A 24,721-nucleotide genomic window follows, 5' to 3' on the forward strand; every position below is an offset into this window, starting at 1 on the left:
CTCGGCTCTTTGAAAGCGTCTGACCGTACACGGTAGTACTTGGACCCCCTACTCTTTATAAATCATCACACAAGTACAGACTTTGATTCTTGGATTGTCATAAAGAACTGAAGTCATTCACTAATGATTGGTTACTTATTCCAAATTATATAAAATTAGGTAAGATGCATCTATCATCGATGATTTAAAGTGTTTAGAAAACTTCACGATACAGTCAAGTGACAAAATAAAAGAAAACATAGCACATGATAACACAAAGAAGACACGTCCACCGACATACCTTGTACTCCTTTCTTTGCACGCCTTTTGCTTAATCCTAGCCAACTACTATCCCCTTAGGCACAAAATACCTGCTCGTTTTTCCCTGGATTGTGTTCCCCTCTTACCCTCGCAACTTGTCCAAAGTGGAAAAAAGAATTGTTGAAAGTTTACCTGACATGTATTTATTAGATTACCTGCAACTTCTGTTGCCTTATGTTCTGAAAAGGGTTTGATTAATGGAGCCTCCAGCTGTCGGAACAGCATATAGTCGGGGCAAAAGTCGTGAATTTCCTCTAAGTAGTGTGGTGTTGACAAGGCAAACGTACTGGAGCAATAGGTTGCCTAGAGTACCTCCTCGCCTCCGCCTTGGCCGACTAGTTAAATTGGCTCGTGGGTTTGAGATAACTTTTCCTATATACCATTTTGAACTTGCTGCATGGTGTAGGGTTGCTACTATCAATACAATGTTTCATCCTACGATGCCATAAGTTACGTAGCGCTCCTGAAATGAAAGAAAAGGAAAGTCTTACTTTGTTTTCAAACACCATCGTATCATTATCATCAGCCTGGCTACGCCCAATGCAGGGCCAAAGGCCTCTCCCATACTCCTCCAACTACCCCGATCATGTGCTAATTGTGGCCATGTTGTCCCTGCAAACTTCTTAATCTCATCCGCCCACCTAACTTTCTGCCGCCCTCTGCTAGAGTTCCCTTCTCTTGGAATGCGGTCCATAACCCTTGATGACCATCGGTTATCTTCCCTCCTCATTACATGTCCAGCTCATGCCCTTTTTTTTTTTCTTGTAACATCATCGTAACGCATCTGCAAATGGCCCGGGCAGTCGCCTTGCTGGCACAGTTCAAACAAAGAAGCTTTGTTAACTTGAAATTGCACCCATAGATAAAACGCTTCTTTCTACGACAGCTTAGAGTACGTAGCCTTCCTGAAAATTAAAATAAAAGCTACGACTCTTTTCTTGTCAAAGCATGTTCCAATGCATCTGCAAAGATTTGTAATTTGTTACTTACTTCAAAGTTAGGCACGCTGCTGAAGCCGTACGTCCTGCCATTAGACACTACAAAATTGTTACGTTATGGTTGATTACTGCACTGCCAGATTTCCTTCGCAGCATTTGTGCCGCTGCTCTGACATTTGCCATTTCAATCCCTAAATGTGTTTTTACGCCAGTTAATGATGTGGCGAAATGTTAGCTTATTATGCTTCATTTTGAACTTTGCTTTGACTTTCTCATTCAGGGAGAAATATATAGCTACATATTCGCACTGAGACAGTGTGTGCATGGAACACGAACTATTCAACAACCTGCTTGACCAATTCCTACAGGAGGTATGAATTGTTTTATTACTGTTCGCTAGCTATGTTCACTTTGAAAAGAGAATAGAGGCACGTCTTCGAAATTGTAACTTTAAAAACATATTTCTTGAAAAACGAAATGATATTGTTTCATCCGCAAGCTAAAGCTTAAAAGTGACTAGTGTACTGATATGTCCGTGAGGTCATATAGGAACCGCACTTTTCACTTCAAGGCTACGTGCCTAGGAAAGAAATTTTAATATTTTCCCAAAATTTAATGCCAAAACCAATATTTGAATATAAGGCACGCATTAGCTGAGGTCTCCGGGTCTTTTTTTACCACCTGAGGATTTGGAACCTCCACCTAAGTCTAAATACAGGAAGTTTTCCCATTTCTCCGGCATTGACAGTGGCCGGGATTCACCCGCAACCTCGAACACGGAAGCGTCATGCCATTGTCATTTCGCTACCGCGGATTGTAGATGTGCCTAGGAGGCGGCAATACTACGCTCATGGTAATCGTTTGTATTCATTTACGTATATTTCAGTTCTATCACGTATGATCCGATCAATGGATGTATATAATAATGTAGCGTTCTAATAGGTACAGTTCGCCAGGGTGCAGTACGTGTCCGTGACATTTCGTCTTTTGGTGTACTATCTTTTCGAGCGCACAATGAGAAAAGAAAACCAAGCAGTCAAGAAAGGTAAAACTTTGGCATGCCTTTATGCAAAAGCAACTTTGTTGGTTAATTGTTCCTCAAATGAAACGTTACATTGCAATACAAACGTAGTGCACACAAGAGAGATAATGCGTGAGCACCGTGCACAAAATAACAGCAATCGCAAAAATGAATGCTCACCACTGCAGAAAGCAACAAGCAGTAAAAAGATAGGAGCCAGAGCGCGAAGTATCGTCCGCGTTTGACTTTTTTCTCAAGCGAACATGACCTTTTCAGCCTCGCAGGGACGTCTGCGTCAGCAGGCGTTTGGTGTGTTGCGACACCACGTACCCGAGCACATGAAGGTCGGACTCTCCCACGCGTAGCCATGCGTGGCTTAGACGTGTCTGGGGAAATGGGGAATATTGGGGGTTGAGCCCATACCAGGTGCTTGGACCTTTAGGGCCCTCCGGTGGAGGCAACACACCTTTTTGGCCTCTGCTTCACATAAACGGCACCTGCACACTGACCCACCTAGAAGAAATCAGAAGTCGCTTTTTCCTGTCGCCCTCTTCAATATTTTGCTTTCTCTCTCGCTGTTTTTTTTTCTTTTCAGTCTTCTTATCACTTCTCCTTACTTTCGTATTCTGGGCTGCAAGGGTTAAGCTGGTGGGATTATCCAACCTTGGTTATTTTATATTAGGTTATAGTGGCGATGCATGGATGGCGTCTTCAGGTATTCTTCCAACTTTGTGGCGTCCCCTTGTTGGGCTTGGTGGTGAGTGGCTACCATCGCCGCCGAAATTTCCAACGCTATATGACAAGCGACTTTCCACCATTACCTGATCGCTCCCTCAACAGGGGGCGAACGATGCAACTTTCACGTTTTTCATGAACCCAAAACAATCTTTTCCTAAGAACCACGTTGTGCACAGTCAGCACAATACCAAATCAGTCAGAATGACCTCACCATTTGTTGTAGCGAAATGTCTCACGGAAGCAATTTGCCCGGGCAATAATGTAACGAAGATGGGAAGTGGCAATCTTCTTGAACTTCACGAGAAATTACAATATGACATGCTCTCGAAACTTGTAGCATTTGGGGAAATTTCACTCTCAATGGGCTCCCACAGATCCATGAACACAGTGCGCGGGGTCGTCTCAGAAGATGATCTTCTCGAACTGAGTGAAAGCGAACTACTAGAAGGATGGCAAGACCAGAACGTAGTTAAAGTGCAAAGGATAACATGAAGGCGAGATGACAAGCAAATACCGACCAAACTCATAATCATTACAACAATGAATGCAAGGAAGCGCGAAAAAAACAGAATAAAGCTTGGAATCAGCTTCATGACTCTCCGATTACCGAAAACCTTATCAGCTCTGAGAAAATAAAATCAAAAGGTAGATGAACGGCGGTCGCGCCAATAGGGACAGTTGGCAAAAATACATTTCTGGCATTAATTCTTATACAGACGAAAGAACAGCCTGGAACAGGGTAAACAAATTAAAAGGCCGTGAAACTCACCCTCTATTATTAGTAAACACACAAGCAGACAGTCTTGAGGACCAAGCTGATTATATAGGAGCACATTTCAAGCACTTCTCTAGTACATCTCCTTACACAGATACATTCCTAATATACCAGCGACAAGTAGAGCAGCTGTCACTGGGTCGGAAAGGCACATCCAATGAAGTATACAGTCGTTCATTTAGAATGGCTGAGTTCCATGCCTCACTGAACTGTTGCAAACAAGTTCGCTCCATAATGTGTGAGATGATCAGACACTTACACCCCGAAACCCGTAAATCACTACTGTCACTCTTAAATTCCATGTTCTCTGCCGGCTACATTCTGTTCCTCTGGAAAGAATCAATCGTAATCCCTATTCTCAAAGAGGACAAGGACCCTTTCTCACCCAGCAGTTATAGACCTATAGCTCTGACAAGTTGTATTCGCAAACATTTTGAGAAAATGCTTAACCGCCGCCTCATCCATTTTCTTGAAAGCAACAAGGTGCTAGACCCCTTACCGTGCGGTTTCAGGGAGGGTACATCCATAACAGATCACCTTGTCCGCATCGAGACAAATATCCCTGATGCCTTTGTCCATAAACCGTTTATGTTGTCAGTATTTTCAGATATAGTGAAGGCATATGACACAACCTGGCGCTTTGGAATCATCCGTGATCTGTATAAAATGGGAGTTCAAGCCAACTTGCTGAACGTTATTCAGAGTTACCTCTCCTATCGTACGTTCCGTGTTCTATCTCGTCCTTTTACGCAGGAGGCTGGTGTTCCACAAGGTGGTGTGCTGAGCTACACTCTATTTATTGTCAAAATGAACTCGATTTAGACTGTCATACCACGTACTGTTTTACTCTATATATGTTGCTGACATCCAGATAGGTTTCAAATCATGTCATATAAGTATCTACGAGCGACAACTACAGCTTTGCATAAATAAATTGTCTATGAGTGCGGACGAAAACGCGTTTAAACTAAATCCTGAAAAAAAGTATATGCGTCCTGTTCTCTAACAAGCGAGGCATACTGGCGGATCCCGCAATAGATCTACATGGAGAACGGCTATCTGTGAGCCATGAAAACAAATTTCTAGGGATCCTTTTAGGCAGTTAGCTAACTTTTGTACCGCACTTGAAGTATCTGAAGGTAAAGTGTCACAAGACTATGAATCTGCTGAAGCTTTTGTCACGCACATCTTAGGGAAGTAACAGGAGATGCCAAAAGTCTAATATTAACACGGCTTGTCTACGGAACAATAGTCTATAATTCTTCTGGACCTAGTGCTCTGAAAATAGTAGATCCTATTCACCATATAGGCAGCCGCCATGCTACAGGCGCCTTTAGGACTAGCCCTGTGCAAAGCCTCTATGTCCGATCTAACGAATGGTCATTGCACTGCTAAAGGACATATTTACCTTCTCCTACGCCCTGAAAGTTAACTGAGATATTAAACATCCTTGTCATTATATTATTTGCGACTTGTCCACTGCTGGGCTGTTTCGTAACCGTCCAGCCACTAGGTCTCCTCTGTTGCTCCGATTGGAAACACTCTCAGAAAAAACAGAGGTCCCTCTTTTAGAGAATGTCCTAATGGCTCCTACACGGCTTCCACCGGCTTTGGAGTGGCAGACTATCCAATGTGACATCTCATTCTTAGAAACATCGAAACGAACCCCGGAGGCACACGTATTCGCATATTCTGGAACTTAAGGAGAAGTACTCCTGTGATGAATTTTACACAGGTGCTTCGAAGTCTCCTGCTGGTGTGGTTTACGCAGCTCTTGGGCCCTCATTTTCAGCATCTGGACCACTAAACCCACACACCAGTATCATTACAGCGGAAGCATACGCTATACTTAAGGCTATTCAACACATAAGCCTTACAAATGTCGCTAAGGCTGTTGTCTTCACAGACTCATTAAGTGTCGTGAGAGCTCTAATTAGCCTAAGAAAACACAAGAACTCCGTTTTGAAAGAACTATCTACTTTGTTGTGCTCCGCAAATATGTGCAACCAAGTGATCGTATTATGCTGGGTGCCTGGCCACAGGGGTATAAAAGGCATTGTAGCTGCTGATGAAATGGCTACGTCAGTGAGTTTTAGCGTCACAGTGGAAATATCCCCATCCATGCCACAGACCACAGGCGTTTTCTGTGCCGTAAATTGAGGAATCATTGGCAAGGCGAGTGGGATACACAAGCGATGAATAAGCTTCACATAATAAAACCAAAACTGGGTAACTGGATAAGTGGGAGAACAGCATGGTACAAGGAAGTACTTCTTTGCCGATTAAGAACAGGCCGCAAATACGGTACTCACTCTTATGCTATGACTAGGGCCGATGCTTCGACTTGTATTGGGTGCGCCAATTGTCTGACAGTCCTCCATGTTCTTATTCAGTGCCCTGGAATAGATACAGAGACGAAAAAGTATTTCCCTTATGCATATCGAGAAAATATACCCTTTCACACTGCATTTATTTAGCGATGAACCACTTTTTCATCTGCAAATAGTCTTACATTTTTTAGCCGAAACCGACATCACAAAAATAATTTGGCAATTGGCAACTTTTAGTACGTGACTAACGTACAGCCCTGCATTCAAGGGCTCTGTTTAAAATCTCCTCTCTGTGTTATGTTTTGTTACATCATATTTTAACGAAAGCCAATTGCCATAGCCCACATAACTACCTATTCAGCGTCATTATTTAAGCACCTATATATTCTACGCCACTTACAGCGACAGGTTTTAGGGCCTTTTAGAGCCATGCCACATCTACCATGAGGAATTCATTGTGCACGCCATCCACAATACATTGTCAACGTTACCACTTGTCATGGCACTCCTTGGCCAAACCTGGTCCTTGCGCCATAAAACACCACACAACATCACCTTTTCACGAAGATGAAGCGTCGTGGCATTCCGCGTTGCTCACGTTACGTGAAATATCCAGCGCTGATTTGTCTTTCACAGGAAGTCAACCTTCTCGTATGGCAAGCTTCTGGAAATAAAAATGTACGAAAAGGCGGACAGCAGTAATACCTGCTTAAGATGACGAAAAAAGTACCTGGAAAGAATTCACAAGCACTCAAATCAACAGAACTTTATCGCTTCCGAAAACTCACAGGTTTTGAAGAAACCAAAAGAAAGAAAAGGGAAATTTCGCAATTACGAAGCATGAATACATAAACTTCTTAAAAATAGAACCAAAGAAAGGAAATGCGAGGAAGAGGAGGCGCTTTTATGAGTTGTGAATGCGAAAGCATTAATATTAATTTGAATGCCCATCAGTGGTTCGTCGATATTTACGTTGCAAGTAATGACCATAGCGCTATATGCTACCGGAGCCATCAAGCAGCAGCAGCCTGCAGGTTCCAACGACGCATACCACCAACGTCCTGCACGAAGAGACACTCCCTCGTCAGCAACACCTGGCGCGCTATCATAGAGCAGGTGGTACTTTTCGCCCGTTCTTCATCGAGGCGCGCTCGAGATGTGGCGTCGCAGCCAATGCGAATTCAAGGGTGCGATTTGAATTGTAATGTTTTGCGTACCAAAACCACAATTTCATTTTTGAGGCACGCCGTAGTGGGAACTTCGTATTAATATTGAGCACCAGGGAATTTTTAACGTGTCCTCAATGCGCGGGACAAGGGCGCTTTTTTTTTTTTTTGCATTTCGTCCTCTTCCAGACGCGACCGCCGTAGCCGTGATTTGATCCCGCGGCCTCGTGCTTAGCTCATCAACAGCACAGCCGCTTGCTTGCTTGCTTGAAAGCTTTTATTCAAAACAGGAAGGTATTTTGTCTTCTCAAGCTTAAACATGTTCCAATATAGTAAGTCATATGGTTGCTACATTTCACCACTATATGTTTCTCTGCTTGGTCGCTAGGTGGCGCTTGTGCACATGCAGAGCATATGGAGTCTCTATTCCGGGACCCCATTGGTACGAGCCGCCAGCTTAGCCCTCTGGACCAAGGCCTTTTGGGCCTGAAGGTCCGAGCAACCGAGCAGCGTCGCCTCCCACTCCTCTCGGGTTGGGTTAGGGTTGAGGGGAAGAGCTGAGTTTAGCTGACAAGCCCAAACCATTTGGTAGGTGTCAGCCACCTCCCCACAGTATTGGCACTTGCCAGTGAAGGAATTATCGAAATGTTTCAAGATTGCCGGGCGCAAAAAGTGTTAGTGAAAAGTCGAATCAAGATCCGTTCATTAGCCTTGCCAAGCCCTTTTGCAGGAGTTGGGTATTGGCGATGCTTATCTTTGCTAAAGGTCGTGATATCTTTGAATGTTACAAGATAAATGCCTTCGGATTCCAGGTACTCACGGTCTAACTGGGACGCCCGGTATATGAGTGCTCGGGCCGCCGTGTTCGCGGCTAAGCCACTGTGGCGGATCAAGGGGCGCGAACGGATATGTTTGTTCGAAAGAGAACGCGTTCACAAAGTGAGCGGTGCGTAAAATTAGTGAGAAGGGGAGGGAGAGAGCAGCCACTCAGCAAGTGATGGATTCGCGGGAGGTTGACGTCCTCGTTTGACATCTGCTCGCGCACAGTAAGCTACAAAACCATGTCTTTCACCCTGTAATGAATGAAGTTTTTATATGAAAAAAGGTATTTTGTCTTCTCAAGCTTAAACATGTTCCAATATAGTAAGTCATATGGTTGCTACATTTCACCACTATATGTTTCTCTGCTTGGTCGCTAGGTGGCGCTTGTGCACATGCAGAGCATATGTGCTTGCTGCGGTAAAGCTACGGAAACGATGGAGCATGCTTTATTAGAATGTGAAGATATCTTCCAGCGGTCGATTTAGGCACCACTGACTTCTTTGAATTCCTTTGCTTCAACGAGAGCAGGGGGAAAGTAAACATGTCCAAAATAGTGATTAGTATTTATTTATTTATTTATTTATTCAACATACCCCCAAATGCCCTCATTCCGAGGGTATTATATGGGGTGGGGCGATCACAGGCACTTGTCACAGTTTGTACATACTTAAAACAAGGGAATGTAACAGAAGTAATAATGCAGTGAAACATAGGTAATATACAAGATAATTAGGTCATAATTATTACAGAGAAAACATTATACATATTAGGCGAACATAAGGCAACTGCCATTAAAAAGACCAACAAACATCGAAAACACTGTAAAAGTCCCAAAAAATAATAAAAGATTAGTCGATAAGTCGTGAGCCAATTGAATGTTGAAACTTAGCCAAGTCAGGTTCCGTGGCAATGACTGAAGGTAAGGCGTTCCATTCATTTATTGTGCGTGGTAAGGACGAATATGCATACTTTGTATGGATGGTCACGGCGTGGAAAAATAACTGGTGGTCACTGAAACAAATCATCGGGAAGTGATGGATGGTTATGAAGCTTATGGAAAAGTGCTAGGCGAAAAATTTTACGGCGAAGTGCTGTGTCCAACTTGGCTTTATTCTTTAGCAAGGTGACGCTGGTGTAACGTGAATGATCTCAAAATATAAATCGCGCAGCACGGTTCTGCGAGGCTTCGATGTTACTGATGATATATGTTTGTTCGGGATTCCAGATGGCAGACGCGTATTCTAGTTTAGGACGGATTAGTGTTGTGTTAGCGCAGAGTATGGAGTCTATTTCGTTTCTAGTATCGCCGTTCGGGCTCCTCCACGTCCACTTTCGGCTATCCCGCTTGCGGGATAGCCGAAAGTTGTGGACGTGGTCAGCAAGGTGCGCTGCAGTGACCACAGGATGGTAAGAACTCGAATTAGCCTAGACCTGAGGAGGGAACGGAAGAAAACTGGTACATAAGAAGCCGATCAATGAGTTAGCGGTAAGAGGGAAAATAGAGGAATTCCAGATCAAGCTACAGAACAGGTATTCGGCTTTATAACTCAGGAAAAGGACCTTAGTGTTGAAGCAATGAACGACAATCTTGTGGGCATCATTAAGGAGTGTGCAATGGAAGTCGGTGGTAACTCCGTTAGGCAGGATACCAGTAAACTATCGCAGGAGACGAAAGATCTGATCAAGAAACGCCAATGTATAAAGGCCTCTAACCCTACAGCTAGAATAGAACTGGCAGAACTTTCGAAGTTAATCAACAAGCGTAAGACAGCTGACATAAGGAAGTATAATATGGATAGCATTGAACATGCTCTCAGGAACGGAGGAAGCCTAAAAGCAGTGAAGAAGAAACTAGGAATTGGCAAGAATCAGATGTATGCGTTAAGAGACAAAGCCGGCAATATCATTACTAATATGGATGAGATAGTTCAAGTGGCTGAGGAGTTCTATAGAGATTTATACAGTACCAGTGGCACCCACGATGATAATGGAAAAGAAAATAGTCTAGAGGAATTCGAAATCCCGAAGGTAACATCGGAAGAAGTAAAGAAAGCCTTGGGAGATATGCAAAGGGGGAAGGCAGCTGGGGAGGATCAGGTAACAGCAGATTTGTTGAAGGATGGTGGGCAGATTGTTCTAGAGAAACTGGCCACCCTGTATATGCAATGCCTCTTGACATCGAGCGTACCGGAATCTTGGAAGAACGCTAACATAATCCTAATCCATAAGAAAGGGGACGCCAAAGACTTGAAAAATTATAGACCGATCAGCTTACTGTCCGTTGCCTACAAAATATTTACTAAGGTAATCGCAATTATAAAAAGGAACACCTTAGACTTCTGTCAAGCAAAGGACCAGGCAGGATTCCGTAAAGGCTGCTCAACAATAGATCATGTTCACACTATCAATCAGGTGATAGAGAAATGTGCAGAATATAACCAACCCTTATATATAGCTTTCATTGATTACGAGAAAGCGTTTGATTCTGTCGAAACCTCAGCAGCCATGAAGGCATTACGGAATCAGGGTGTAGACGAGCCGTATGTAAAAATACTGAAAGATATCTATAGCGGCTCCACAGCCACCGTAGTCCTCCATAAAGAAAGCAAAAACATCCCAATAAAGAAAGGCGTCAGGCAGGGAGATACGATCTCTCCAATGCTATTCACAGCGTGTTTACAGGAGGTATTCAGAGACCTGGATAGGGAAGATTTGGGGATAAAAGTTAATGGAGAATACCTTAGTAACTTGCGATTCGCTGATGATATTGCCTTGCTTAGTAACTCAGGGGACCAATTCCAATGCATGTTCACTGACCTGGAGAAGCAAAGCAGAAGAGTGGGTCTAAAAATAATCTGCAGAAAACTAAAGTAATGTTTAACAGTCTCGGAAGAGAACAGCAATTTACAATTGGCAGCGAGGCACAGGAAGTCGTAAGGGAATACATCTACTAGGGCAGGTAGTGACGGCGGATCGGGATCATGAGACGGAAATAATCAGAAGAATAATAATGGGCTGGGGTGCGTTTGGCAGGCATTCTCAGATCATGAACAGCAGGTTGCCATTATCCCTTAAGAGAAAAGTGTATAATAGCTGTGTCTTACCAGTACTCACCTACGGGTAAGAAACCTGGAGGCTTACGAAGAGGGTTCTACTCAAATTGAGGACGACGCAACGAGCTATGGAAAGAAGAATGATAGGTGTAACGTTGCATGACTACCTCATGCATTGTGATTCCCACTAATGTCTTTAAAGTTGGCAATGAGTTAACGTTTTCATGAGGCAAAATTGCTCCAAACATATCATTAAGAAGTTGAGCGCAAATGTAATCGGGGATAGGAACACCATAAGAATCAGTAAGAATGATGTCAGTTCAAATTCCAGGGTTCACCACACGCCAAAAGCGACGAGTATTATTTTTTAGCATGGATGGTAAAAAATAATACTCGTCGCTTTTGGCGTGTGGTGAACCCTGGAATTCGCACTGACATCATGTAAGACGCGATTGGAAGATTGGTGGAAGAAAAGCAGGGAAACGACAAAAAACACGCAGACGTACAAAAACAAATTTCACAATAGGGGATCACCCAATTTGGTTATGGGGATCCATCGTGAGTTTGTTTATATTTGGTTTTTTATTTTTTAACCTAGGTGGGACATTAGGCAGTATAATAGCAAGAGCTTAGTGGCGCAACGCACCGCCCCTTTCAAAAGGGGACGGGGCGGTGGGTTAACATGACATCCATCCATCCAGAAATAAGAGTAGCATGCTTTTAACGAAAGCAAATGTCATCCCACCAGCAGGTTCTTCTTCCTCCCCCCTCCGCCGTGTTCTTTCTTGGTGTTTTAGTTCACTGACGGCTCTTCATAAGCCGCTGCGCTGTTATTGTGCTCCGGTGTCCCGTAACCTAAGATCGCGGATGTCGACAATTTGAACTGAATTTATTTAGAGAAAGACATCAGCGCTTACACTAAGTATATAGAAAACAAGGAAATCGAGTTCACATTAGCGAATGCGGCTGAGCAAAGCTCCGGGGGCACTCCGTAGCCCCGATCGGGCACTTGACGGGATCGTCCGTTATCTCTGAAGGCTCAGTCCACACTGCCCGCTCAGCCGCGCAATTTCTCACCCCCCGCCGCTGGACCACGTGGCCAGTTTCCATAACTCACCCTGGTGGTGAGCACCACTGTGTGTTGCGGTCCAACGATACAGCCTATTTTTCTGATAATACCACCTTATGGCTATAAACGTGGTAGGAAGGGCTGGTGTGCAGGTGTTATACACGTCATAACTCCCAACAAGCTTCACAGGTTGCGCGAGAGTGGCAACTCTGCTAAAGCAACCCAGACAAGTTCAAAGAAGAGTTATGCAACCAAGTACGTAAGTGCAGCAAGCGCAACCTTCAAAAAATCTCATCTTGAAAAATCTCGCTCTACTTTGGTCAGGATCCGGCAAAAAAAATTAAATGAAGAAATCTCGCGGTGTCACCATCCGCTGTGTCACTTTTTCCAGGCAGTGGTATCAGTCATATAAATAAGAAATATAGAAGTGACTCATTAGCATAATAGTCGTTTACCTGGTCATAGTTCATGTACACTCCCTGATCTACGATTAGAGTTCTCTGGCACCATCCGATTCTACCTTAAGCTTTTAAATGTCATAGTCTAAATGAACCTAAACTTTCGTTAGTGTGTTATGCGTGTATACATTTTTATAGGAAGCACTATACTCAATTCCTTGAGTGAATCCAGGTCACATGGCTTGACGTTTCCAACAAACATGAGTTTTGTACGCCGTGTAGTGGAACATATTTCCCTTATGTATATTACGCATCTTTTCCCCAGGCTTCCAAGAACGCAAGAATGGAGAAGTTCATCTTTCTTATATTCACTTCATTTTTAATGCTAAAAAGTAAGTATGTTACAGTAATCATACTTTGCTTCCGGCTGAAGTGTCATTTTGTACACACGTTATAAAGCTGCTGAGATGTTTCAATACTATGTCACGTTCGACTGTTATTTTTTTCTTTTTTTTCTGGATGAAAAGGTTTTCGATCCAGAAGTTTCTAAACAAAGTAACTTTGCATTGAGATTGTTCCACAAATAATATGTATATTAGCAAGCGGTTGGAGTTTTGGTGAATCCAGAAAGATCATTGCAGTGACGCAAGCCGCATGAGTTGTGCATTTCTTATCACTTCAATATAAACGGAAGCCTAAGAAACTGCATTTTGTAGGATGAACCAGAATGCACATTGCTGATTTTTCACAAGATAGCCTGCCTGGACTGCACTTCATTTACGCGCCAACACATTAGACATCTTCCACTGATAGCTTCATTGTGCATTGTACATAGGACTGGAAAAGGAGAAAAAGTGAAGTGTGAAAAGCACGAGAAGTAACAGTATCGACAAGCCATCTCTGCAAAATTTGATTCAAGCATGCCGGCAAGTCGGCAGAAGTCTTATTCCATACAAAAGCAGCTATCTTAGTTATGCATTTCCAATCCATGAACAAGCGCTCCGTGAATGCAACGCCGAATTCTTGCAAGTAGACCTTCGCCTCCAGTTTACATTAGTATTTCTGAAAGTGCTAATTGAGGATTTTTGCCTTGTAAATCGCTTTTCAGGACAGACTTTTCTGCATGAGATACAACTTAGGCTAGAAGAGCGGTCGTTTCCTGGATAGGTTACACGTTTCTGCATAACGAATTGTAACACGTAGTTTCAAGATAAACGAAGAGTTGCAACTATGCAGCACAGAGCATGAATAAATTGGGCATTATGCTTGAGCAAAAGAAGGTACATTACGTTAAAAGTAAACTTGAGTACCCTCTAGTAATTTTTGTTGATGATAATAATTAGTTATCTGTCACAAATTACCTAACTCTTTATTCATGGCCTTATTGTCAGCGTGTCAAGAGAGAAGCTGTCCAGATGTATAATAATAGTGAAACAGGGACGCTGTTCGCAAGTTGTGGTTAGCTTGCTCACTTTTCTTCCGCTGCAAAAACGGGCACTCTTAATGGCACTACTTACGCATTCTCAGTAGATAGCGGCATCCTCAAAAAGACTCAATAGAAAGCAGAGGAAGATCTCTTACTTGGACAATTACGCAAACAATGTTCAATGATAGGTGAAATCATGGCTAGTAAATAACGATATATTTACAATGTTAATACTATACGACTGAAGCTGTCACTGTTCCCCCAGCAGAAAAATCGCGTCCAAAATGATGACACACTGTGATGACTTGAATAAGATTTTCTTCTCTGAGAGAGTAAAGAGTTTCCCGTGTTTCTATTTAAATATGCGATCAGCATATAATGGAGAAGATGAAGTACAATCGTTGCAAAATTTCAATTTCCCGTTTTACAATATATTATTGACCGAAACTTGGTTCGAGTCAGACAGTGATGTGATAATGGATGCAAACTACACAAGATTTTTCTTAAACGGCACAACCAGACGTGGAGGTGGATCACTAATGCACGTAAAGCGATCCAATGAGTGCGAATTGCTCGGCACGTTTTCTTTTATTACCAATGATATTTAAAGCCTTGTTGTGAGGTATCAAAAGAAAAACATTTGTCATTGACGTGATGTACAGTCCAGCTGAAGGAAGTTAATCCACTTTCTTAGATCATACTGACAATTTACTTAATTATGCAAACCGAAATAAACTGACACTCATCCTTGGTGGTAATTTCAATAAAGATATGGTAAAGTATCAACATCACAGCACCATTTTGAAACAATGTTGCTGTCACATGGCTTCACTAATGCAATAAAAGTGGCGACACGTACAATGCCTAACTCAATGACTATAACTTATATGTGTATTATTAACCTAGATAAAAATTAGAAACTCGTAAGAACATAACAAATTTGCACGTTCTGGCCAATTTAAGAATTAGGCATTTAAATTATTCCACGCGTCATGGAGAAAATTGGGAAGTAGACACAGTGCGATTAAATTCCGGAAAAGATCGCTTGTCTTGCACTCTCCCGTCCCTTCTGAGTCACTATGACCTTAATAATTTTTACTTGTTTGATTGTTCATATCAGGATATCCGCAAGTTATATACAGTGATGTATAGCTCTCAGATTTCTACTACCTAACACTTGTTTTACTACAAACCTTGTCTCGTTTAGCAAATCCATAACCGTATCAAATTGTTTCATCTGGTTGTATGTAACTGTTTGTAACAAGTTGATTTCTACATTTTTCTTCCTGTACATCCAGTGTATTTATTCTAGATATTTGTAATTTGATAGCATTTCAGATATTCAGTTTTTCTAAGAAACTGTTTTGTATTTATTTTTATGAAGACTGTAAAAACTGCTTTCACATTTCTTTATTAACTTTGCATTTCCATCACTTGGTGTGTGCCCTATAGTACTACGGTGTCGGTTAAGTTTAAATTTTTGATTTATTTTACAGTAGCGCAGTTACCATGCCGAAATTTTTCTATGGGGCTGTGACCTCGTCAAGCTGTTCTGACAAACAGCTTTTTTTCAGAGTCCTTCCTTCTGTATCATTGACAGAATGAAAAATCAGGATTGATTGATTGATTGATTGATTGAAAGGTCCAAATGACACGTTAAGAAGCGTTCTCACTTCATATATCAGTGAACACTTACCAATTTTCTTGCTTAACATATGTTATCAAGCTGTCAGAAAAGGATGTTCTATTGATCGCAAGATTCGAAACATTAATACAAATACATCAGAAAGCATTGGCACGGCATTAAATAGTATATCTTGGGATACTGTACTTACCTCAAAGGCGTCTGACGGCGCATACGAAGCATTTCTATCATTTAAGGAAGCCAATACTCAATCATTTCCTTTCGTTTCAATCAAAAAAGCAAACCGGAGACGAAAACCTTTGATAACAAACCACTGTCTCAATATGATAAAAAAGGAAGATAACCTTTTTGTAATTTATTGACCACACGTAATCCGGCAGACTGGAAAGAATTTAAACAACACCGGAACAAAAATGACTCTCTGCTACGTAATGCAAAGCGCCGTTATCTGTTGAATTTCTTACAGACTGATCATAATAACAAAGCAGATGTATGGAGGAAAAAACGAATTTCTAAAGTGACCCTGTGCGCATCAAAACACCACTGACATAATTTGAAATGACAAACCTAGTTATGGTTAGAACCATTCAGAAGCCTTTAATAACTTCTTTCTTAACATGGTCAATAGCTCTTACCTCCCTGATGCGACAAGAATGGCCCCCAGGAACATAAACAGTTTGTGTCTTAAACCAACAACTGAAGTAGAAGTTCATGCAATATTCGCTTCATTAAACAATACCACGTCATGCGACATAGACGGCATACAAAGAAAACCTAAAAAATATTCGCTTCACTTATTCTCAGCACCACTTACTCATGCCCTTCATTTGGCTCTTTGTATGGGAGGCTTCCCTAAAAAGATGCAAGTATCCGAAGTGATTGTAGTTTTGAAAGGGGAGAACAAACACAGCTTGTGGAACTGCCACTCAATTTATATTTTGCCCGTATTTTTCAAAGCCTTGGAAAAGATAATTCATGACCGAATTGCAAACTTAGCTCAATCACCACTCTGTATGACTTATAACACCGCTCTAACAAACACCGCTCTGTATGGCTTTCGCAAGGAAAGATCCCCTGAACAAGTGCTTTTAGCTCAGAAAAAAATTATACTCACAGCCTTTGAAGAAAAGGAGGTCATAGCTGGCTGGTACATCGACTTTTAAAAGGCATTCGACCGTATAAAACACACAGCGTTGCTAAATAAACTGGAACTTTACGGAATACGAGGCTTCCCTTTCACACTTCTTAACTTCTTTAACTTCTTATCGGTCATACCGCATGTAAAATGTTGCTATAGATGGTACTTTATCTACATTTAAAGCGATAAGCACTGGGGTTCCCCAAGGGAGTGTTTTGGTCCACCGTTGTTGAATTTTTCTGTCAACGATATTACTTGCGTAAACCAAAAACGAACATATATCATGCACACAGATGACAAAACTCTTCTATTTTGTCGTACTCATTGCATTAGCTTCAACGGCACTTGAATGAAACCTTTAATAAGTTGAGCGCGTGGAGTACATTTAACTCATTAGAGATAAAAGCTAACAAAATAAAAGCCTTTCTTTTCATTCCAAGACAATCGACCGCCACACTAACAGGAAATCTTATTCTTAACAATCCTGCTGTGGATATGGTTGACAAAGTTAAAACACTTGGAGTATACTTTCATAAAAATATGTCCCAGTGTAACCACATCAATTACATAATTACTCAGGTATCAAAAGCTGTTGGCATATTGGCGAGATTCCATTTCTTTCTACCGTCTGGTATTAGATTGCCTGTCTACTGTGCGCTGTTTGTCTCTCACTTAAATGACCTAAACTAAACCACTTTTCAAGCGGTTTAACCTTACCTGCGTTCCCAATCTTTACGCATGTACACTGGCGATAAAATTAAAAAAATATATAATCCCCCTTGAGAAGATGCTAGATTCTATTGCTCCTTTAACATTGACGACACGCATTTACCCTACACATCATACATATATTTGGAGCGTGCCATATTCCCGTATATCGTATGGTATGCAGATGCCTCAACACATTCTCCCTGTTCTCCTGAATTATCCGCATGAGAACGAGATTGAAATAGAAAATGTAAATAAAAGAAAGCTCTACGCACATCATTTGTTGTGATACGTTAGGACACCTAATATTTATATTGTGTATGTTTTGTATAATTCTTTTAAATTACATTGATCCAAGTTGTTATATGCTTTAGATTCTTTTTTGCATCCCATATTGTTACTCGTACCTGTGTTTGTATCAGACTTGTGCAATAATTGCGACTGTATCGTATTACTAAGTGCATTCTTTTGTCTGGTCGCCCCAGCTGCCTGTCACGTAAACGGGGGCCTGAACCTTTGTCAACTGAACTAGTTCTCGCTTTTTGTTCAGGCCTCCCTGCATTCATCTATGAAAAAAGAAATTTGATTTCATTTGATATGATTGCAAGAAAGAGCTTCTTCCAGTGCTTTCCAGTGCGAAGCCAACACGTTTTCTGACACTGGATCGTACTGGGGACGCTGGCGACGTCAAGGAGTCACTGGGACACCACTGAGATCACTGGATAAAAGCTGGGGCACACTGGGCACGGCACTGATTTCACTGCTGTGACACTGGGGAGCACTGGTATGCATTTTAAAAGCGCTGGTTCTCGCTGGAGTACGCTGGATCGTACTGGATACTGAGCTGCTTGCGTTTGTGCCGTACTGGTTTCAGTATGCAAACAGCATAAGCGCTGTTGAAGATCAATGCTTAGTACAATTTGATAACGCTATATCTTCAGGTCATAAATCTTTGCTTCATGTCAAAGTTTGGAATAAAGGTGCGTGAGCAGCTCCGGTAATTCATGGAAGTAGGTATACGTGACACTGAAGGCTACATTTGGTTTCCGCATTTCCCTTTTCACTGAACGGATAGCTATGGTCTTGAGAGAAAATAGGCGAACGCAGTAACGCGTTCTTTTTTAGTAGCTTGCATTCTTTTTATTCATTTCTCGTCAACGAAGGCTTATTCCGCCAAAGGTGTACATGTTTTCAGTTCATGCGCGTTCACCGCCGTTCTTATGTCAGTGTCGGTGACGTGTTCCTGTAATCGTTTCATATTTGTTTGTAAGCGATGACGCAACCAATGACTGAGCATATATGTGTTTATAAACGACAGCGCAACAGATGACTTCGGATTGTCGAAGTACTGTGGAGTGGGCAACAAATAAGCAAAACCAGCTTCCGTTCGGACGTGTTCGAATTGACCCCAGGAAGCGTGCCGCTGATTGATATTATCGTGCCGATAAGAAATCTGAGGCAATTCGTGCGCTTCTACTTTCCCCGATGTATCAATGAAATAATATTAGCAAGGTGCTGAGGCTCAAATACGCATGTTTTAGCATTCGCCAGGTACCCGTACTACGTCTTTCCGTTCCACCGAAAGTTAGGCCTGGCGTAGCCGGTAAGTTAGTCAACAGGCCCTTTTCGGCGCAGGAGTAAACAAATATAACGAGAAAGAATGACTGTCTAGTTCAGCTTTCACATCAGTGTTTTTAATTAAGCAATCGTTTTGTGTCTTTGAAACTTAGCACCGCCTTTTATTTGTATTTAATTATATTGTTAAATGCCACTATTACAATGCGTACGCTGTAATCAAGTGTCGTGCTGATGTTTGATGCAGACGTAGAGTGATGTATGCTAATAGTTGACGCACTCTGAAGCGCAGTAAGTAGAAATGTGGGTAATTTTAAGGTTTGGTCAAAGTGTACGATAATGTAAACAAAGTTTGTGCGCCACTGCTGCTGTCTTTGCCAGTATGGGGCGAAGCACTCCCTCAAGCCATCTTTGAATGCCTTTACCCTTCGCCTTCCATAACCTGTATTGTTATAACCCAATAAAGAATCAATCAATGAATCAGTAAACCTCTAGGAGCGGCCTTGGTTCTTCAGTTGACATAAAATAGGGTGCTGCTGCTGATGATGATGATGCTGGAGTGGTATTTCTTCGTAAAAGGTTTTACAGTTATGGAGTTTATAAAACAACCGTTTAGTAGAGGGGTCCCAATGGGAGGGTCCGGATCAATTTTGACCACCATTATACTGTGTAATTAAAGTACACCAGCAGCGTTTCTGCAACCATCGGGGTGCGGCCGGCGCGGTGTCGAGCTATGCCCGCGACCTTGTTGTTAGAAGCCGAGCGCTAAATCTACTTAGCCACCAAATTGTACTTTGAGATTTTAACGTTACAACTGGCTATCTAACGTGCTGGTATTAAAACTTCGAATGGCAGTTTCGTTCTTATCGGAAATCTTTCCGATAAGAACGATTTCCGATGGCTACTCAGCATACCGTAATCTTGATCGCTACCACCCACAGTGCGCTTTTTTCACAGTGAGAAAACGTTTTCTGGGGGTTTTGCAACTTGCCGGAAGGTTAAGGATTTTTAAAAGTATTTTTAGAGAGGCACACTTTGTCGGCATCAGAGCAACAGGGCCCCCATCTTGGATGCAGGAGTTCTACAGTGCGCGTAGCGTAGGTGAGCCTGAAGCGAAAGACGGCGGCCGCGTCGGAATTTTTCCGTACATCGCTGTTGGTGCAGGAGTACCAAGAATATCGTGTTCGTGTTTGCCACTGCTTTGATTTAGGGCGATTTGTTTACTGGATGTAGTTAACCCCAAGGACACAAAACATGACCTTTTTACATAGCCATGTCACACATGTCACCTTTAAGGCAACCTATTTTCACGGCTGTGCAGAAAGCAAGAACTATCGTTGCTGTCAATAAAATCAAAAATATTGTCAGGTATATTTTTCTAGAGTCGCATTGCACAAGCAAGTAATTGCGTAGTGTTTGTGCACAGAAGTGAATAATGCGTTCGAAAATATCTTTTCTTGGTTGTTGTAAATGCCATGATAAATTACCAGGTAAGCCACCATCCACGCTTTAAGTTATTATAGTGCATGACGTGCTATTTAGCAGCATCCTCGAATAGGTCAGCTTCAACATTTCCCAGGTAGAGACCATGCTGAGTGACCATCAATGAGAAATGCGCTGTTTCTGTTTTTTTTTACTTGCGCGTCTCACAGAAACTGTAAAATGACAAAATACTGCTACTACTGCTACTACTACTACTACTACTACTACTACTACTACTACTAATACTACTACTAATAATAATAATAATAATAATAATAATAATATAAGAATAATAATAAAGCAAGGCTGCACACCTTCACACATTTAGCACAGGCTACTCAGTGAAGGCCACTGTCTCCCTATTGCGGTCATCACGAACGTTATGGACAGGTGCACTAGTCAATAAGAAAAATGTGACCTGACTGGCGTAAATAAAAGTACTTCCGTGATATTCAAATCAAATTTACAACTTCCTGCGCCAAACACTTGCCTAAAGGAGAGCAAATGGCGCAATTGAACACGGCTACAACAAAAATACATGCAAGAATGAGCTTTATCTCATCGGAAGACAACATAGACTCTTTTAAGGGTGCGATAACGCAAAAAATACTTGTAATAAATTGTTTTTTTTTTTCAAAGTCAATTTATTGTTCGCCATTTTACTAGCCCACCAGGAATGCTTACTTGGTTATATTAATTTTATGCTAACCCATTTGATGACTTTCCACAGTGGCAGCTAAAGATGCTTTGTCCACCTACGAGGAAGACTTTCCATGCCGTAGCAAACTTGACAGAGGGCATCGCTGCGACAAGAATCGAACTGGGCGTGGAATAATGTGGTACTACAATTACTCTTCCCGATCTTGCCGTAAATTCACCTACCGCGGATGCAACGGAAACCACAACCGATTTTCCAGCAAAAGGATGTGCATGGATATATGCGAGCCACGTAAGGAAAAAAAGGCATCTGAAAAGCGTACTTTTTCTTTTTCTTTCCTCACTAGGACACCTCAGCTGGAGCTAAAAAATTATATATTCCTTTTTATTGATATACCTATCCGTTACTTCACTATCCGTTAATTGGCACTATGTTTACTACACAGTGACCATCACTGACTCTTAACTTCCAAAGTGAACATTGACTTATCTCTTTGTATAGCTATAAGGATTGCATGTGCTGTTGACTTCTAACAAGCGTGCTAAGTTATTCTGTCATTTCTAAAGGAAAAATGAATTCTGGGGTTCTAAGTGCAACAAACTTCGTATAATTATGAGGCGCGGTAGTGGGGGACTCCGGATTCATTTTGACCGCCAGCACTTTTGCAAAGTTCACCTAATGGACGGTATATGGGTGCACTTATTCGCCCTCAAAAATCTTTCACCGCAGCTGGCATTTCTTCCCTGGCCTTCGGGACAAGCAGCATAACACTAAGGCTGCTAGGCCATCACGGCGGGCTCTATAAGAAAATATAGTCACGTTCAGACGTATTATTCGTGAAACTCGTTCTTATGATGCAAGAATTTGTTACACTTTTTTAGACCATATGAAAAATCAATTCAGCTTTCACTCGTATGGTATTTTTCTGCTACATATGTATCAACACGTTTAATCGTCATTGCTTTCTACCTTTGATTCAATGGGGAATACAGTGACGCAGAACCCGTAGTTGATTGACTCAGTTAACAAACTTTATCGCACCTCTTAGCGTCAACAGCTTGAGAATATAGATATCCATCAAATAGATTAGCTCGCTTGTAATATTTCGTTAATGTATTTAGAAGGCATCTCGAGCACTTTCAGTATAAGCTATGCAAATCTGCTCGGCATATAAGTTCCCTGAGAATTGAAATTGGGTCAACTACTTGCGTAAAACGAGTGTGCACATACAGTTTTGTCGTTTACTTTGGTAATTGCATTCTCTTATCCAAAAAGCGGCGATTGCATTTATTTTTCAGTACATTCCTGGCCGTAGCGATGCGATCACGTCTCATATCGCATCATCCTCACTACTCCCCATGTACCTCAGTTCGGGCATTTGCTATGTTATGGAATGTTTTATTCAATATTTGTACAAGCTCAGTTCTGTTCATGGTCAAGCTAAAGAAACCATAGCATGATCAAGCAGATTGTCTGGGTTTCCACTTTAATAAAAAAAAAATTTGTACCTTACTCAGGCTAATAGAAAAGTCTCAGAGGTTACCTGAATTTACTTCAATAAATTCGGTGCCGTTGCTGCAAGCCGCCGTGGGCCAGTGCCATCATCGCCTACGCAGAGGGATGGGCTATAGGGAAATTCTGGCATTGGAGCCACCAGTCGAAGAAGTGGATGACAAAGTGACCCGTGAGGGTGAGTGGAGGTTCCATGCTCGGCTGGGCGCTCGTGGGCGGGCCAGGACTGGGGCCTGCTAGCCTGCGCTGAGGGACCGCGCCGTTCCTACAAGGGTTGCATCATATCTCTTTCTCACACAAGCGGCGACCATCATTTTGATTTACATCGCGTGACGCCAAGAATTGTGCCACACCGGTTTGTTATTTGCAATGCATAGATAATGCAGCAACAATGAGAAACCGGCCCATTGATCCCTGAGAGCTATCATCATTAATGTGTAGTCTATATAGCCACCGTCAAGGTGCTACCACGCTCACACTGCTCGGTCTTGATCACTCCAGGTGACCAACCATAAACCCCCTGGTGCAGGAGACGCATGGTCCAATATTTCATGGAAACGGTCGTGTGACACGTGATACGGTATACTATGCGCACGCAAACAAAATAACTAGTGGTGCACTGAGAGTCTCCGTGAAATGACGTACTACCATACTAGACCAACGGCAACTGCACCCGTGAGTACCTGCACCTACAGATTCGATTGCTTTCAGGCTAGCAAAAAAAAATATAAATGAAAGATAACCACGGGAACTCCCCGCTGAATCCTCAGCCGCATGCGCTCTCCACCGATGTTTAAGACGCACCTGACAACGCTTGCGCTACAGCGACTTGCCGCTCGCCATCACTACGCAGTCGTCGCTCCCGTTCATCCGAGCTGCGTCGCTCCCCGTCTCCAGCTTACTGTCGCCTGTCTCCAACGGGAAACTAAATGGGGCATCTCCTGGAGGTGACGCTGCTCTAGCTCGCCGGCCTGAAATTCCTTTGTTCACCCTTCCTACCGGTAGGAACCTTCAGGACGTGGTCGTGAGTGCGTTTTCCCGTTATCGCACACAACCACACAGGTGGGCAAATTTCCATATTAGTTCAGAGCTTTAAACGGGCTTGAAGAAAGTACTTAATCCTGCTCCGACTCCACTTCTCCACATCGTGGAACTCTCCACGACAGTGGAACTCCGGCTGCGCATAGAATGTGTACAGCACGTGCCAGTGTTGCGGGTAGCCACATTTCCGTTTTGTTTAATGTGCTGGAACGTTCCCGCCACGATGTGATCCTCGGACTCGACTTTTTGAACGCCCATTCTGCTATGATAAAGTGTTCAGCCACTGTTGTACAACTGGACCTGCCCCTTCCCGTTGACCTTCCTGGCCAAACCGAGCTCAGCTTTGTTCTGCGGATTTTATTCGTCTCCCACTTCTAGCAGCAACCTGCATCATTGTTTTAGGCTGCCCACCTGACCTGACGGAGACTACGTCCTTGCACCTGGACTTCATTCCTACTTTCCCGCAATGTCGCTTCCCACACACTATCGTTTCTGTAACGAGCAATCAGACATGTCTTGCCATCTTAAATTTTGGACAGTGCTCTCAAGTACTTACCTGAGACATGTTTCTTGCCATGTTGTTACCGTCCAGCTGGTGCCATGTTACCGCTCTATCTGTTGTGCTGCCTCCGACCAATTCTCACTTTGCGCCTTTTGCATCTGACCCGCCCGACGACTTTATAAATATGATTGCGCCTGACCTCTACCCCCAACAAGCCGCACAGCTCCGTGACCTTCTCGTGTCCAACTCCGACATTTTCAACCTTAACGACTCCCGTTGGGTCAAACTACTGTCGTGAAGCATCGTGTAAATATCGGCGATGAGGCACCTGTTCGCCGAAGCCCATGCCAGCCGTCGAGCTCTCAGCAACAAGTTATCCAGAGGGACCTTCACAAAACGCTTGCATCTCAAGAGATTATCGAAC

The 24,721-nt window shown here is 42.6% G+C and overlaps 1 protein-coding gene across 1 annotated transcript in view; it reads left to right on the forward strand.

Moving 5' to 3' along the window:
* Positions 1-1,523: 1,523 nt before the first annotated feature.
* The window catches only part of LOC129385606 (collagen alpha-3(VI) chain-like), a 41,336-nt gene continuing 18,138 nt past the window's right edge, over positions 1,524-24,721 (forward strand). The window contains exons 1-3 of the mRNA XM_055072401.1: positions 1,524-1,609; positions 12,936-13,002; positions 21,315-21,533. Coding sequence (XP_054928376.1) covers positions 1,562-1,609; positions 12,936-13,002; positions 21,315-21,533 — 334 coding nt within the window. The 5' untranslated portion in view covers positions 1,524-1,561. The remainder of the gene's footprint in view (positions 1,610-12,935; positions 13,003-21,314; positions 21,534-24,721) is intronic.

The sequence above is a fragment of the Dermacentor andersoni genome, chromosome 7 (genome assembly GCF_023375885.2).
Source record: "Dermacentor andersoni chromosome 7, qqDerAnde1_hic_scaffold, whole genome shotgun sequence".
Classification (NCBI taxonomy): domain Eukaryota; kingdom Metazoa; phylum Arthropoda; class Arachnida; order Ixodida; family Ixodidae; genus Dermacentor; species Dermacentor andersoni.